The sequence below is a fragment of the Mastacembelus armatus genome, chromosome 10, assembly GCF_900324485.2.
Source record: "Mastacembelus armatus chromosome 10, fMasArm1.2, whole genome shotgun sequence".
In the NCBI taxonomy this organism is placed as follows: domain Eukaryota; kingdom Metazoa; phylum Chordata; class Actinopteri; order Synbranchiformes; family Mastacembelidae; genus Mastacembelus; species Mastacembelus armatus.
Genome location: NC_046642.1, coordinates 17,062,265 through 17,080,098, shown reverse-complemented (window position 1 = coordinate 17,080,098; position 17,834 = coordinate 17,062,265). Strand labels below are relative to the sequence as shown.

The 17,834-nt window shown below is 40.3% G+C and overlaps 1 protein-coding gene across 4 annotated transcripts; it reads left to right on the top strand.

Annotated features, from left to right (window-relative positions):
* Window positions 1–5,932: 5,932 nt before the first annotated feature.
* clint1a (clathrin interactor 1a) lies at window positions 5,933–17,642 on the top strand. Of its 4 annotated transcripts, XM_026330330.2 has the most exons (13): window positions 5,933–6,106; window positions 9,409–9,513; window positions 10,372–10,468; window positions 10,947–11,055; window positions 11,506–11,670; window positions 11,795–11,978; window positions 12,150–12,366; window positions 12,457–12,547; window positions 13,163–13,228; window positions 13,726–14,030; window positions 15,294–15,504; window positions 15,620–15,814; window positions 15,869–17,642. In XM_026330330.2, the coding sequence occupies exons 1-13, from the start codon at window positions 6,066–6,068 to the stop codon at window positions 15,979–15,981; spliced, it is 1,899 nt and encodes a 632-aa protein (XP_026186115.1). In that variant the 5' UTR covers window positions 5,933–6,065; the 3' UTR covers window positions 15,982–17,642. The 4 variants fall into 4 exon arrangements, with proteins under 4 accessions (XP_026186115.1, XP_026186114.1, XP_026186113.1 ...); XM_026330329.2 differs by having other exon boundaries at window positions 13,729–14,030; window positions 15,620–17,642; XM_026330328.2 differs by having other exon boundaries at window positions 15,620–17,642.
* The last annotated feature ends 192 nt before the right edge of the window (window positions 17,643–17,834 follow it).

The following is a 17,834-nucleotide window of genomic DNA, read 5'->3' as shown; positions in this document are numbered from 1 at the left end:
TAAGACTGCGTGCACATGGATGAACGGTGACAATACAACGCAAGCACACACACACAAACACACACAACTATGGGAAGAGAGAGAGGCTTAGATACATTCACACACACTGGTCTCCCTGAGAGAAAAACATGGTCATTTGCCAGGGTGATTCAACTCTAAAACGCCCTAATTACATCGACAAAGCCACTTTGTTTTGGTGCTGGATAAAATGTGAATGATTTAGCATATTATTATTATGCCTCTGAAATATTAACCAACCCCAAGGGACTTTATCTGCTCTTTTAAATATATGCAAATTATTTTATTTTGGTTTGGTTTGTTTCCAGTGACTTTTGTGAATTGTGTTTGGATAATTAAATGAGTGCGTGCAGATGTAGAATACCAGGCAGTGCCTACACGATATGATGATCTGCCAGATTAGCATACAAATTAGTAATGTTGCACCTCGGCTGCTAATCGCCTAACTTTTGTTTTCATTTCAACCTTGACCTATTTGAAACGTACACTCAGTGACTGGCCTTGGAGTGTGAATGTAAACACTGTTCCCTGGCTTTTAATTGATAAGACTCATTTGATATTGTCCTCCATTTGGAACACTTTTGCTTATGTCAGACTCTTTCAATTACGACTGTCCTACTCTCTCCCTCCATGCTTATTCATACAGCTCCACTGGATTGATGTTACACTGGAGATCTACTGCCAGAGGCACTGAGGCTCTGCACTGATATATAGCACTCTTAGATTTGTCAAATTAGTGGGTGAAACAGTCTAATTCTCTGTGAACCAGGTACTGTCTTTGACTATACAGGGTTGAGAAGTTGTTAGTGGACCTGAGAAAGTTGATATACAGAAACATTTCTACATTTCAACTACTTGTTTACTTCATTGATTGCCTTGTGAATCCCTGATGGGTTCCGCTTCATACATAATCATTTCCCTAACATGGGATAATTTGATTCTATTACTCTAACAACAGCGCAAACAAATTGCCTACGTAATTTATTGTGCCAATAATAGCAAAAACACATGTGGTAATGGTACTGCGGCTTTCCAGCCTCACATTTATATGGATTTAAACCAAACTGGATATAATCATTAAGATTATATCCAGCCCTCATGTTTACTTAAGGCATTTTTTGTTTCCAAACATGAACAATTATGATTTGGCAAAGTGGTGATCTTTAGCCTCTGTTGGTCTTTTTTTAAAACTCCTGTGGTTTTTCTTTTCCACAATGTCCCTTAAGCTTTTCCATAGCTTTCTCTCTGCTCTTTGGGGAGATTTCCTGTGAGGAGGTTACATTACAAACAACATGTCTTTTGCCATACTAATACTGCATTTCACTCCTCTACAGTATCTCGGCAGCCCTCTCCTGTACCTCACCATTCAGTGGTGTTCCATATGCCCTCCAAAGCCCTCTGCTCTGTCCCATTTCTCCCATTGCCTCGGGTCCTTTTTGACACCCCTGGCATGTTAATGGGCCAATCAGAGACACTGTCCTTGAGAATCTCACTTTGGCTCATTTTCATACTACCCACCATCCACACACCCACCTCTCAGATTTATAACCTCTGCTGCTTACAGCTCCAGATGTTTTGTTCTGGTTTTTACTCTCTGTAATTGCTAATTCAATCTGGTTGTAAAGGAGCAGATGCTCTCAGGACTTGAGCATACCTGTGTGGGTTTCTCTTTGTGTATGTGTGTGCTTTCTCCCCCATGTACAAAGCAACAGGATTTACTGTAACACCCTGACTCATAAACATAAGCCTTCACAATTACACCAAGCACATTTCCTCATGTAGGGAAATAAGAAAACACTAGTTTTAACTTGTAAAGAATCACACAGTGCCATCAAAGTCTGCTGCTGAGGTTTGCTGGTTTAGCTGTACTGACAGTTGGCATTGGAGGTCAAAACTGTGGTGGGAGCCTCTATCATCAACCTCCTCACATTTTTTTATCATCTTCCATCCTTTTTCTCACACAGGGAAAGTGGCAATCCAGTCCAGTTTAGAGAGGAAAATAAACAGACTGGTTATCCGCAGGAATGTGAATGCTACTTTAGCCCCATTAGGAACATCTGTGTGTGTGGTTTGAGATCACAGCGGGTTGTCTGTGAAACTTTGCAACATGTGACAAGTGCTCTCATTGTTTTAGCATATTCAATTCATAGTGCGCCAGATATGCTCTGTACACACGGTACACACATACAATATTTAGTACAAATATACATGAGTGTAGATACACGCACACATAAATGCACATACATATTATTCCTTGCTCACATGCCCAAACACACACACCACAGTGGACCTGTCATGTGTCATGGAGACAGGGGTCAGATACTGTGTGATGTGTGTGTGGGTTATATCGCTTTGGGAAAAGGACTAAAGATCTTACCGGGGTTGCAAGAGGGCCAATAATAACAGCCTGAAATATAACAGCAGTGAAAGAACCCTCACCCTGACAGGCGGAAAGCTGGGCCCCACTAAGTGACTCCACAGATCAGTACCTCTTCTGTGGGCACAAAGTTAATTCATAGCTAATGTGCAAAACAAAGAACATTGTTTTGTAAAGACATTGTAAAACTGCTAAGGAAAAAAAAAAAACAAGAGTGTTTCGACAGATTGGAAACATATGTTTGCAGAGAAAGAAAAATATCAGAGTTGTAGAAGTGGTATCTGTTTTTTTTCCACATTCCTAAATCAAGATGATGTTCTGACCACATTTGTCATGGGAACTTGAAACAGACATGTAAACACACAGCCTCGACCCCCAGTGGTCACAATGACTGACATACGCATGTGCACAGATGCTGAAACACACTCACTCCTTTGCCACAATAATCAGCCTCCAGTATACCAAAAAAGTCAGAGTGCCCCCTAGTGTTGCTTGTGCTACAATTACATCATGGTTTTCTGGCTAAGTGTTTCATCTCCTGCAACTCAAAAGTTGTTAGTGACAACTTGGTCTCAGTAGACCACATTGATGATCAACCAAACAGCAAGATGATGAATGGAACACTGTTATAAAATATGAAATATCAAGGAAAGGCTGACATTTTTTCAATATCCAAAGAGAACATGCAAGATCCAGAGAATGCATTTGCCTCTAAAACTCCAAAGCTTGATTTGGCAGCACAAGTTCACTGCATAAATATTGTTTGAGATCAGATTTCTACAATTAAACTCTCTGCCTATTCAGTTTTTCTCTCCTAGACTGTAGAGCACCATACTGTATTTAAAACAAAACACACACACTCACTCCTGCATACACACATGCACCATATATAGAAATATGATATTAAAGAACACAAGGTTTTTCAAACAAAGCTTTGATTGAATACTTTGCCATTCTCAGCAGTCACACACTCGCAAATGCACACACATTGTTGACAGAGAGTGTCTTGAGCAACATCATTTACCACTTAGGCCCCTCCCCGAGGACCGTGCCATTCTTAATGCGTGGCAGATAGGTTGATAGCTCTGGTTTCTGTCGAGAAGTGCTTGTCAATCAACAGCTCGCGTCAACGTCACCCAGGCAAAGTGTTTCTGAAAGATCTTTTTGCTGAGTGCCTTTCTATCCATCCTCATCCAGCCCAAACACACACTCACATACACACACTTACACATGCACAAACACACATAGAGCCATTTCCATCTCAGCAATCACTTCTCCTAGAGTTCTTCTCTTCGGACGTGTAACAGTAATTGAGGTTGCTCCCTTGGGTGCAGTGCATTCTGGGCCGTTAAGTGCTGTTTCTTGTTGTTTTTTTCTCAAATGGGTTGTATTTTGACTATTGTGTTGTTTCTTCCTGCTCTCCTATAGAAGTGTAAGCAGTGGGCCATATTTACACGTATCATTAGAGAATTGAGACCCTGTTAGATGGAGGGCATCTGGGGGCTTATCTGGCCCACTGGAATATCAATCAATAAGACAAAAAGTCTTAACACTGTATACACCCAGTCACAAGAGAATTTAAAAAATAGCTATATATTTAAAGGCAGGTAAAATAACTTCTGCCTGCCATTTATTTCCTTCATTACAATAAATACCATATTAGTTATCTTAAGTCAAGGTTGTTCACTTGCTATGCTGACCTTCCTGCTCACCACATCAGGCCTGGCTTTAGTACACCCTGTGACCTTTGTGCACGTTGATGACGTTGTCCGTCCAGAAGAGGGAGTGATTGATCTGGATTGACACAAACAGCCAGTGCTCCGCCTGGCCTGTCACACAGCATCACTGGGTCATTGTAGCATGCCTGAATTCCAGATTAGGAAGGATGGAGAACACAGAGAGTGGTGACCTGCTGACTGTGAAGTGGTGCTATAGTTGTGGGGAAGCTGGAAAACATTTAAGCAAACAGGACTGTTTTTATGTGAAAGCCACAAACTTCAGAATATATGGTTATAGAATGGCCGAACATATCCTATATTTTTAAGTTATATACTGATCAAAGATCAGATCAGCTACAGTTTGATCTTCAGTGGTTTAAAAATCTCATTGCAATATATTAGCTGATAGTAGCTTTATATACACACAACACAAATGTGTGAGGATTATTTATTTATTTATTCATTTATTTTTAGGTGTTGACTCTCTTTGGGCAGGCCTGTTTCTGCAGTAGCTCGCTGGACAGCAGCATCCAGACATAGTTGATGGAGGTCAGTTAGTTTTTCCATCTCCTCTGGCTTCCACCCAGTCTGGTTTTACTGTATTTTCTTTGTATGATTGCGTAATTGTTTCTTTTTAGTTTTATAGAACTGTTTTTTAGTTACAAATCATGTGTGGTCTCTGCTCTTTTGTCCAGCCCGATATGGGTTGTGACAAACCATGGACAAGCTAGTCTCAACTAAAATGAGCAATTTTGGTAAGCTGGGGTGGCCATGTTTGGTTTGTGGTGTTTCTACTTCCAATGACAACGTGGGTTTCTTTGGTAGTATGCAGGTATTTAATGGTTTCATGTTTTCAAAATTGCTGACTACTTGTTTAAATGCAAATTTGGGGACTATATTCAAGTGTCCTGTTTTTCTTTTGTGACACTCAGGATCTTGTCTGTGGCTTTCTAGGGTTAATAATTTTCTGGTTCCACTGGTTTCAAGTCTGTTTTAAATGAGAGGAAGTTTGATTACCCCCATCCTAAATGAACCTGCAGAGCCTACAGGTCACCAGGGAGATTTGGCTCATCTGGAATGGCTGCATTACCTAAGTCCTCTTCTTCTATGGCTCTAATTTTGTTGTATTTAGTGATTTTATAACATTAATTTAGTTTTTAATAATATAAAAATTGTTTTCCTTATAGGCATAGTCTCCCATGATTGTCCAGCCATGACTTGTGCATTTCTAAAGGAACTGGCATATATTGAACCCTTATTTAGTTACTCTCTGAAGTTCACTATCTCATTATGATTTTAAAACTACCACAGCTTTCGAAACATATAATTATTAATTTTCTTGTACATAAAAGCTACTGATATACCTGAATTAAGACAATAAACAACTGGATAAATAGATTTTCTTCTTTATTGTGCTTATGAATAATAATGTTTTCACACGTCGACAGGTAAACAGAAACACATTTTTATTGCATCTAGGTCTAACATCAGTGAAATGCTGTTGCATTATTTTCACCAAGTGGCACTGTTAGATTTTGTCTCAAGATATTTCATTGTTAAAATCGTTGAAATTTACATTTTGTCACCCCGGGTTCTTTGATGAGATTGCTCAGAAAAGTGGCAGAATTTAAAACACGATTTAATCAATCGCTTATAATCATGTAACAAGATGGCAGCTGTTTCTTAATCCATACAAAAAGGCGAATATTGTTAGTACCAATGGTAGTGCCTGAACAGTAGTTAGAAACTACAACTCCAATGCTGCTCTACGAAACTTTGATGACGTCACGGGCATTTCCCATGGTAACCTTTGCTGCCTGGTGGTGCGTTTGCGCCTCCTGTCTTGAAGCAGAGGTGAGGAGTTTACTTTACAGAGTTCAAGGTTTGGAGTCGGTGTTCGCTTTGAGTAAAGGGATTTGCTGAGGCAGAAAGCCCCTTTTCACAGAGCCAAGATGCTGAACATGTGGAAGGTTAGGGAGTTGGTTGACAAAGCGTGAGTATCCCTTAACTAAATTACACTTCTTTCGTGTTTTTTTGGGTCTGTAGTTTTACCTGTTTCGAAAAGACACGTACCCAAAACTTTGACGTCACGTCACTCTAACAAGTTAGCTAGCCTGTATGCTACTAGCGAGTTAGCTCACTTGACAAGTGCCACTTGATTCATTTAGGAGTAGTTTCTTTATTACTGTTATTTTGCCTGGCCGCTTGTTTAGTGTAAAGTAACATTTGACCTGTTGTGAAATCGATGAACTTGTGATTTGTGAGTTTTCTCCGACAGTGCAAGCTAACTCGCTTAGCTAACAAGCTAATAATCCAACCCACTGGCTAGGTGGCTTTAGCTGACTAGGCTAGCCGGCTAAGCTAGTTTGACAGCTCCTGGGCTGAATAATAAGCGGCTAATGTCTAGTGTTGGGTTACGACTGTCTAAAAACTGTCTTTGGAGAACTTTATTCTCGTTACTGTCGTGTTACTCTCCGGCTGGTTGTTAAAACAAGTTTCACTCAACGCTACAGTCGGTGTAACTTAGATTACTGTAACGCTAACTTACGTTAGCGTCAGGTTAATTTACTTGTTACCACCACATGGCTGGATTAACGATGGCGTACTTGACAATTGTCATGTTTGTCCTGGACCTCAGGCTGCTGGTCAAATGGCACAGTTCATACAAAGACCACCAATATAAACCTAAATAATACACAGCATAGTAACGTTACATGTACACCTTTATCTAGTCACTTATTTATGACTGCTGCAGTGTTTTGCAATTTAGCTAAGTGCAAGTTCTAGATCATTTAAATGAATATACACACACGAGGTACGGTTTACCTTTTAACATAGGTTTTGGTTAAATGCTCTTTGTTTTGATTAAGTGAATAGGAATAACATGACAAACTCACACCATCTGTAAACTGTGATTCTTTGATACTCACTGATTATTAGTGTTTTGGTAGTTGGTAGTGTCAGCCTAAGCTTCGTTCCCAACAGCACTGATTGCATACCTGAAATAATTTACCAGCCAGTACTGGACATGGGAGGCACCTGGGGGATTGTGTATGTTTAGTTCGTATTTGGACTTTGCTTTTCTTTTAGCCACAGACCGCACGTGACTATGTTGTCCTGTGTTGCAGAGTTTTGATAAACTGTGGCACAGTTTTTTGTTCTTTGTTCAAAGGTTTATCAGTTAATTTTGTAGGCCCAGACAATAGTATGTTTTTATTCAAGAATGCATTCCTGCTGTATGCATTTGTACCACTGGAGTGTGATCTCATGGTGCGTGGATTACTTTCATGAAATAGACGCCAAACGGAGACAGACAAAGACATAATGTGAGTTTCAGAGATTAAAAGGAGTGTCCATGTTGACTTTCCTCTTGTCTTTAAATTGTGTTCATTCAGAAATGTCACCTTTTTGTACTGCACAAATTCAGCATTATTTCGCAAAGTATCACCAAACTGGTGTGCCATTCTGCAGCATTTCCTGTTGCATGATGAAGCTGAGGTTTTTGCTGTATCAGGACATGCAAGCAGATGTTGTGTCCTCTTTAAAATAGCTCTTACAATGAATGAAAGCACCCTGTATTATATGAAGAATAATACAAAATTGGGGTCAGGAGCTGAACTGCAAGAAAAATGTTTTGACAGATACCATCTAACGGAAGTCTGTGTAATAGTGTGTCACTGTGAGAGAGTATTATAACTTCCGTTTTATTTGGCTGATACACTATCTAGGGCAGGACCCACTACTGCAAAGAGATAAGATATTGCATACTACATAAAATCCTTTTGTGTTTTGCTGTCATTCATGCAAATTCTGTGTAGTGTCCCTAACATAGCCCATAGGAGGAGGAAACTAGCAGTTAGTAAAACACAAAATAATCAGACTCTTCAAAACTAAATCAATCTGAAACCTGAACTAACCCTGATAGGCATGATGAACCAAGTGTAATATGATAGATTTTCCCATCAGTTTGATTCAAGACAAGGCTTGACGCCTGTCTTGACAAGGCTTGATGCCTGTCTTGAATCTCTCAGCACATAAAGTTACTGTAACTAGTGCTCCATCTCATTCGCTCATGTCTATATGTGGTGGAAGAGTGCTTGGCAGGGTAATCTTCAAGTATTTTAGTTGGCATAGACTAAAATGGTATGTTGCCAGAGTGGCAACCATTCCTAATAGAGCTTTTCTTCAGGAATATGGAGGGGCTATACCTCAGTTTGCACTACTCTCACATCTGTCACATCAGTACTTCTCTTTTTTTTCTTTTCTTTTTTTTTTTTTTTTGATGATGTGGCAGTAGTAGGATGGGCGAAGAGGTATATTATAGGTAAAGTCGTGAGAGGATTGACTTATTTATCTGAAATTCAATGTCTCCATGCAGCAGACCTTGTAGGAATTGACTAGATAACCAGTTTATCCAGTCATTAACTGACATCAGATAACATTTAATAACATTTCTTTGCACAAGCCAAAAACACTCCAGTTAAGATTAAGAATCACTTATACTTCCATGCCAACAAGTATTAAATTGGCTAGTTGATACTAATAACAGAAATGGTAATACATCAGAAATTGTCCCACATCCTTTGTGTTTTTAGAACATTCTCTGTTTGGAAATTCCTTTTATATTTAACACCTTTTTAGGCATACCTTGTTGAGAATGGAAATTAGAAGGAGATTAGTTTTCTTGTAACTGCTGCTTGTGAGAGCATGTATGAGGATATATTGTGAGCCTACCAAACAAAAAGTGTTGTAATATGATAAATAAAGGTCATTGCTTCTTTTGCCATAGTTTGTTGTGTAATCATAGTGATTCTGAATGTGTTCACTGGCTGTTTATTGTGGACCTTTTTTCCAATAACCTCAATGAAATATGGGCATTTCCTAATTGAAAAGTCAAACCATAAACCTGAGATTATTTCAGAGCTGCCATTTGTAGTGTTACTTTTTCAGAATGTTAACAGACAAGAGCTCACCCACAGCAAACAAAGTCCTGTTTTACTCATTTAGGTGTTTATATTGTACACAAATTTGCGTTTTGCTTCTTTAGTCCCTTGTTATTGGTTTTCATGAGTGGTTAGATTCAGAGCACATGCAGACACACCCTGTTGTCCTGTCCTTTAATTCTCTAAATGGAAATGTATGGGTGTGGTAACAAGAGTACTTCTCATCTATTATCGTCCATGTTGTTGGTCTCAGTAGAGGCCACAGATTTTGAACTACAGTGGCAAACAACATGTACAGTACTTCACATAGGCTTAAATTGTAAAGCAGTGTGTTTTTTTTCCTACTGTATAGAACCAATGTGGTGATGAATTACTCAGAGGTGGAGTCTAAAGTCAGAGAGGCCACCAATGATGACCCCTGGGGACCATCAGGACAGCTGATGAGTGAAATTGCTCGGTAAGGACAACACAGTGTTGTACAACATATCCTTTAGGAAAGCACTGAGGTTATTGCATTTAAAATCAAACCAAAGAAAGATTCTCTTGAGGCCCTTTTGACTGCAGAAACTTTTCCAGGGACATTTTCTGGAGCTCAGGAAATTCATCTACTTTTCAAACATAGGATCCTATTTTGCATTTTGTTTCTGGGGCCCTGCCTGCAAAAGTCCCTGTTACCAAGTTAGTGGCCATTCAGTCACTATTGTAGTAAATATAAGAGTACTGTAAACAAGCATCACAGCTGTTACAACACATGAACAACATTCAAATTGCTGCAAGATCTGGCTGTCATATCATTGAGAACAGAGATTAGAATTTTAAGCTATTCTGAGTTTGACATTTAAAAGCTAATTATGTAGCTGATTAGAGACAGAATGACAGAGACTATACACATACTGAAACCTAACTCTGTAATTGCTTTATTGTGATACAAATGAAAGGCAGAAAATGAAGAAGACAAAACTCATAGAGGACCTTGGCTGAGGTAATTGTTCAGGTGTTAACCGTCAGGTCTATTTTCAGCAAATTACTGTGGTAAGTCAGACTTTACAGTTGCACAACTGTAAATTACAAAGAACAAGACAGTGACCTGAACCTCCTCAACATTTACACTGTTACTGTCTTGTTGTTTATAAAGTGAGCTATAAAATTTCCTTTTTCCTGAGTTTTTACCCTTTTACCTTAATTTAATCAAGAAATTTCGGGGGATCAACATCTCAATCAACTGTTGAATGTCATGTATTCCAAATGAAAACTTCAGTCTGCAAAGGATAATATGTCCTCCTTCCTCATTCTTCTGCGAATGTTTTGTGATCAGAACTACCTTCATGTATGAGCAGTTTCCAGAGGTGATGAACATGCTGTGGGCTCGCATGCTGAGGGACAACAAGAAGAACTGGAGGAGAGTCTACAAGGTCTGCCACTGTACTATACTGTTATAGTGTCACACAAACACACTTGCTAAACATGGCACATTAAGTGTCACTAAGTACAGATTTGATTATGCCTGAACTTTTAGACCAGATCCAACTTATACCAATATGGACATGGTTTTTGGTTTTCTAGGCAGGAGTCAGATATCCAGAATAAGCTTTAATTTAAAAAAAAAAAAAAAAGAAAAATGCTTAATTGGAGAATTAAGTGATGGAAGGTTTTTTCACTGAAATTATGTTCTCTCAAGACAAAAACAGTTGTCCCAGAATAAAGGCCAGTGTTTCACTTTTACATGTTCTGAATTGAGGGAAAAATCTCTGGCAAATGAAACCATCCCTACAGCTGATCCAGTTCAATCCCACAGGAGAGATATTACAGTTTGAACAGGTCGGATTGAGTCCAACAAGATGCTAGTTAAGAATGAATTCTTAATTTCTGCTGTTATTAATGCTTTTTCAGTCCCTGCTACTATTGGCCCATCTAATCAGGAATGGATCAGAGAGGGTTGTCACTAGTGCCAGAGAACATCTGTATGACCTGAGATCATTAGAAAGCTACCATTTTGTAGGTAAGGTATTGTGCTGGTCTTTTTCCTCTGGATCTTTTCTCTCCTTTATACCATCCTTTTTCACAACACAATCAAAGAAAACATCTATCAATCACTGAATTGTTTATTTCCAATTTGTTTACACAAAGAGCTGATTAACATTTCAGCAGTTCTGCACTGCTGAAAGTTGATAACAATACCTTTAGTGTATAATCAATGGATGAAGGCCCTAAGCCCTGCTTTTCTCACAAACTCTTAAATCACACACACGCCCACTACAATAAAGCTACTTTCATTATTCCCAACAGTGTGTGTATACAATGTGCTATTTACTAGCAAGAAAATTCCTCTTTCTCTCTACAGAGATCTTCCTGTTGATTGGCTGTGTGGTTTCGCTTCATTGTAAAGTGAAGACAAAAAGTTGTCATTTAATTCAGTTTTGTTTCTGTTTCTATGCATGTCCATCCATAGATGAGAATGGAAAGGACCAAGGTGTGAATGTGCGCCAGAAGGTGAAGGAGCTGGTGGAGTTTGTCCAGGATGATGACAGACTTAGGGAGGAAAGGAAAAAGGCAAAGAAGAACCGAGACAAATACATTGGTGTATCGTCTGACAGTATGGGATATCGTAGTTACTGTAAGTTAGTAACATAAACAAAGTGTAATAACAAAAGAAAAAAAAACAAAACTTTTGGGTTTCAATTAAATGCATGTCCATTCTTTTTGGCTTCTGTTCTGTTACTTATATTGGTTGTCTCCAGCGGGGGACAGGTATGACACCAGCGATAGCCAAGGAAAGTGGGACGATGACTGGGACAAAAATAAAGGGCAGTTCCCTTTCAGCGAGAAGTTGGGAGAAATCAGTGACAAAATCGGCAGCACCATTGATGACACCATCAGCAGGTTTCGGAGGAAGGATAGAGATGACTCTCCAGATCGATTCAGGTAGAAGTCAGACAAGACTTGTCCTGCCATTAATAGTTAGAATGAGAAAAAAAGAACAGGTCTACTTGACCAGGGTGCTTTTGTTGATTCATAGGTATAATATGTACAAAGAAAATCCTACTTGTCCTTACATAACTGATCATCTTACCTAAATCATTATTTTCTCCACAGTGAAAATGAGGAGGACAGTAGCCGTTCAAATCACAATGGCCAGTCCAGAAAAGAGTTCAAAGATGAAGAGGAGACTGTTACCACCAAAAGTGTACACATAGTTCAAGCAACAGAGACAACAGCAACACGGAAAAGAGGAGTCCCATCCAGGAAGGTAGACTTGGGGGCCGCGGCCCACTATACAGGAGACAGGACCCCAGACATCACCACCAAACAGGTAGAAAGAGCACATGTGAGCTGTTATGCATTGAGTTATAGTTTGAATGCAGTGTGTCCTGATCTTTTTGTGTAATGTTCTTTATTGCAGGCCCAACCAACAGCAGCCCCTCCGCCCTCCAGTACTGGCCTGGCTGACCTACTAATGGTCGACACAACACCGAGCCACCCTGCTGCCACAGGTAAGATGTCAGATAATACCCCGATGTTCTCTGAAATGTATTTGTTTATTGCCTTACCAGGGGTTAGCCTAGAAAATTGGTAAAAGTTACATTTCTGTGGTATCACCATTGGACATGTTCATTGTAGCTTACCACAATCTAGAATCAAAGGGAAACAACTACCTCTGCCCAAAAATTAAAATGTGCCTTCTTAGCTTCCAGTATGTTTTTATCGTATATTCTTAGCAACCAAACCAGGCACAGTACATCTAGAAATAACCTTCATGCCCAGCATTATAGCAGTGCAACAAACAGGAAACTCCATGGTGACTGCAGCATCAGACTGTTTGCAGTGACAGTGCCCAGGTGCTGATGCTAGCTTCAGATTTTGTGGACAGCAGGGGGAGGGAGTTGATGTATAGGAACTAAGTGCACCAGATGTTTTTGGAGCAGTCCCTGGTGAATGGAGAGGGTGGGAGCGCTGAACAGATGTTTGGTCTTCTCCATCTATCCACAGCCACCACCTCTCCCCTCCTTCCCACACCTCTGACACTGAAGGAATGCTAACTATGTTAGAGTGATACCTGGAGCTTGCTTGTTTAAAATTGACATGTGTATGTCATTTTCTCAATGCAGACCTGATCGGTGGATTTGCTGACTTCTCCTCGCCTGCTGCCTCTGTCGGTCTCTCATCAGGATCTGGTTGGTTTCAAGACTTTTTTTTTTTTTTTTTTAATAGTGTGAGCATGTGTGTGCTGCTGTTCACTTGCAGCCATACTGCTAGAATATTCAGAGGGCTGCTGGGAGGGAGCCCTGGCCATATGGAGCCTGCTACCTGCTCTGCATAACAAGAACAGACACACATCAACTCCTGTTATGGATGACAAGGAGACAGGGACAGAGCAAGAAGTTCGTGGGGGTGGAGATAGCTGAGAGGGAGAGAAAACAAGATTGGCCAGTTCGATGAAAATTTAAAACATTGCACCAGTGGTCAGTGGAAGTGCCCTGGATAAAGCTAAACTGGCCTCACTACTCAGCTGTTTATTCTTAATTGCTCTGACAGGTTCAAATTTGGTTCCCTGGCTTTTGTTTGCATAATTTTGCAAATTATTTACATAGCTAACAATACAAACATCACTGTTGATGATGGCAAGCACAGACATTTACACAACTGACTTTTTTTCTCTTCTGTGTCGCAGCAGCACCGGTCTCTAGCAGCAATGGAGACTTTGGAGAGTGGAATGCCTTCCCGGGAGGTCAGATGCCAGCATCTGCTCAGACTGTCGACTCCAGTGGAAATGACCTTTTTGGAGCCATGACAGCAGGTCCTGCTGCTACTCTGGCCCCCACCCCAGTCTCAGCTGCAGGCCCTGGCCCTGGCTCAGCAGACCTGTTTGACTTGATGGGGCCAACTCAATCCCTCACCTCCTCCCAGAGCCTCAACTTCAGCATGAGCACCACACAGAGCATGAGCACCACAATCCTGCCCCAGTCTAGGTCACAGGTATACTTGATTCACTCGTACACAAGTGCATCCTTTTAAAATAATTTCCTGGTATTTACAGATTCACACGTGCCAACTTGTACACATTTTGCATAGCAGGTACACATTTTAATAACAAAGTACGCTGGTATGATTTCTCACCCTAAAAGTATGCAAAAAGCTGGTGATGCCTTTTGAGTTTTACAGATCATGCAATACTTAAGTCTGGAGACTGAGCCTCAGTCTGTTCCAGAGGTCTTCCTATGCCTATGGTCTAGCCTGCTGTAAAGCAGAAGAAAAGGGTGGACCAATCATGGTGCCAGATTCGTTCCCCTTCCCCAAAATAGCATTATGTAAAAAGTATTCACAAGTGGGAATAACAGGAAAATCTAAAAGCTTGCTTGCTTGTTCACCAGTCATTTAAGTTGAATAAGTAATTTTGTCCATGTGTTGCAGATGGTAAAACATGACTTCTGAACAGAAAGTGAGTTCATGCTCTGCAGAAATTCCTTGAAAGTTACTCGACTTTCATTATATTACATTACAGTACATTCAGGGTTAGGAATTGAACATTTCTATTGCTGCACACCCCCTTGTTGTAAGTGTTATGCAGATTTTCTTCCAGGTCATTATGGTGTCTGTTTTTTTTCTAAATGACACTCATGAAGGCTTTCATTCCAGCGCAAATATTAATTGTTCATACAGCTACTCAGTGACGCACATCAGCCAATATACCTGTGTGATAGAGATGTACCTTGTGAGATTGAATGATAGAGGACAAGCTTGATGGTAGAGGGTTAATATGCAGCCTCACCAGATGCTCATCTCCCCCAAAGACCGCCCACTAACCACCCACTCCTCCTGTTACTGACACAGGGAATGACAAGAATCAGGTTTGAGTTACAAAACTAAAAAACCCAACAAAAGCCAGTGAATGTTGACTGTACTTCCATGTTAAAAGGTTGGTGACCTACTTAAAAAAAAAAAAAAAAACTCAATCTTTGTTTCACTGAAAAGACACCCACTGCTTCCTTTTACTCTAGTTAGATGGCATGTTTTAATGAGTTCAGATACAGTAGCAGACTCCTCTGACAGTATCAGGGTTAAGTGGGTCAGGTTAAAGGTTTAGGCCCTTGAATTACAACAAACTGTAGCTTTTAATCATTTGTTTCTAAGCTAGAGCTTTTATGTACTGTATCACTGTAAATTTCTGTGATTTGTATTTTTTGCATGGATTATATCTTTCTCTGACATTGTGCTTTTGCATTCCTTTGTCTTTACCAGCCCCTCCAGAATGTGGGGAGTCCTCTACAACCACAGGCTGTGCAGACGCTCCAGCCTGTGCAGCAGGGAATGGCCTCTCAGGGCGCTGGAGCCAAAGCGGCCCTCCCTTCCACCTGGTCAGACCACTCTGTTAACATTAGCCTGGATTTCCTGGGTCCAGGCATGCAGCCCCCCAAGCCTAGTCAGCCCAGCCTCAACACTCTTCAGCAAGGTAAGAATAAATAGTACAGCTGACATAAAAGTGAAAGCTGAACCAGGCTTTGACCTCTTCAGTCAAACGTGATCTAAAATTTGGGACATCATTGAGTTTGTTCTGTTATTTGCAGGTACCCAAGCACCAGCCAACATGCTCTCCCAGGGATTTTCAAGTATGAGCCTTGGACCTGGACCAGTCAGACCGGCTGTAAATCCTATGATACACTCTGGAGTTGGCATGGGAATGGGCATGGGCATGGGCATGGCCCCGGCCACCAACCAGGGCATGATGGGAATGGGCATGAACATGGGGATGCCACAGGGAGGTATGAACATGGGGATGCCACAGGGAGGTATGAACATGGGAATGCCACAGGGAGGTATGACCATGGGGATGCCTGGTGCTGTGGGGATAGGAATGGGGATAAACCCTGCAATGGTCCAACAGCCCAAACACGATGCCTTTGCTGACTTCGGCAACTTTGGAAAATGATGGAGCTGGAGAGTCAGGAGGTGGCATATGGGTCTCTCTCTCTCCGCCCTTTGGTGAAGGATTGTTATGAGCTGCAAACAAAGAGTACTTGAATAATGTCAACTATCAAAATATCAGCACCCTGAAATCTCCTTATATTATGTGTGTCGTTTGAACCAATGAACTGATGGTCTGGGGTGGCGGTCAGATGTACACACAGATGATGATGTGCCTTGTTGGTTAGCTCAGCATTGGTGAGAAGAATGTGTGCCACCAAGAGAATGTCACAGGGATTTGCTTTATAACCTCAATCAAGTGAAATCACCAGAATTGCAAAAATATCTGTAGCTGAAAAATTCTCAGTAACTTTACTGAATAATGACTTTGGATATTATGATCAGCCATTTTAATTTTCTAATGTACATTTATGAATGTCAAATTACCTCTTTTTTGTCTTCGCTCTTCCTTTTACTTGTAAATAGAAATCAGAAGGCCTTACAAGTAAGTTATGAAGTACCTTTAGGAGAGGCAGCGACAGTGTGAAGAGTTCTATCATACAGACCAAACCTGATATAACAAAAGACATGTAACAAAGCACATTGACACCTTCACTTCACAAATGTCCACACACTCCAAATATGACCTGCTAATGCTACAGTTAAAAGTAGCCAATGAGTGTTTTTGGCATGAAAGATAGTAATTAATTTTCTCCTTCAGACCATCATTTGTGGCCTTTTCTCTCGGTGTATATATGTTTTACATATGAAGAATAATATAATCAGTTTGCATCCAGATGAGATAATCAGTATGTAGAAAAGCCTCATTACAGGGGTTGTGGGTTATTTTTTACAGCACAGAGTGCCTGAAAGACCTTTGCCTTTTCTCTTCAGTTAACCTCTTTGAAGGAGACAATGTGACTGTGCAGTGTTGACAACAGCTACCAGAATGGAGCTTCTGAACTGTGTACAAACATGTTTGTACTTGCACCTCAAGCCAATTGTACTGTCTGTACAGATATTTGATGCATTTGTGCATTACGCACATTTTGATTTTGTTCAGTCCGGTGGTAACTTCTCAGTTCTTTAGTAAATATCCAGATAGAAATGCCTCTGAAATCAGCATCTCAAGTAACAATATAGACTGTTAAGATTACATCATGCATCTATTCACATGCATCAAATACTGCTATCTCACCTTCAATCCTAATTTATATTACACATTAAAAAGAGCAATCTTGAAAACATTGTCAATGACCATCATCGCTCTAAGTCCGTGTGTATGGAGGATACAGAGAATTGTGTGAGGATGCACTTTTAGCAGATGAGTATTGTGTTTGGATGAAGATGTGCTGGGTGTTAATGTGTAATGATCAATCAGCTGTACCCAAGTTACTTGATCTGTCAGCTGTACAAAACATTGTTCTTCAGTGGTTCAAGTGCCTGCCAATGGTTACCTCCTGACCCTAACCATGAGTGGTAAGAAAATCTTGGCTGCCTAATATTTAATAAATAATTTACTGACCAGAGGCGAAGGCAGTGGATTCTGCAGCCCCAGTAGAATTGAAGTTGTGCTTTCCTGTTCACCTAAGGCCTCCAGAGGCTGAGCACACTAACACATAGAAGCCTTGCATCAGTGTCTGAAGCATTAAAAATGACCAAAATCTGTTGGCTGTTTTTCTAAAATATATCAATAGTTTTATGCATTGTTTTCTACTTCGTATTGTTTTGATCTTCTCTAAAGTGGGGTTGTTACTGAAACACTAGTAGTATATGCAAATGTAAAAAAAAACAAAAAAAAAACAAAAAAAACAAAATCCTTTGAGAAAATGGAATTTTACATTACTCCCGTTTTGATCTGATTTACATATTGCGATT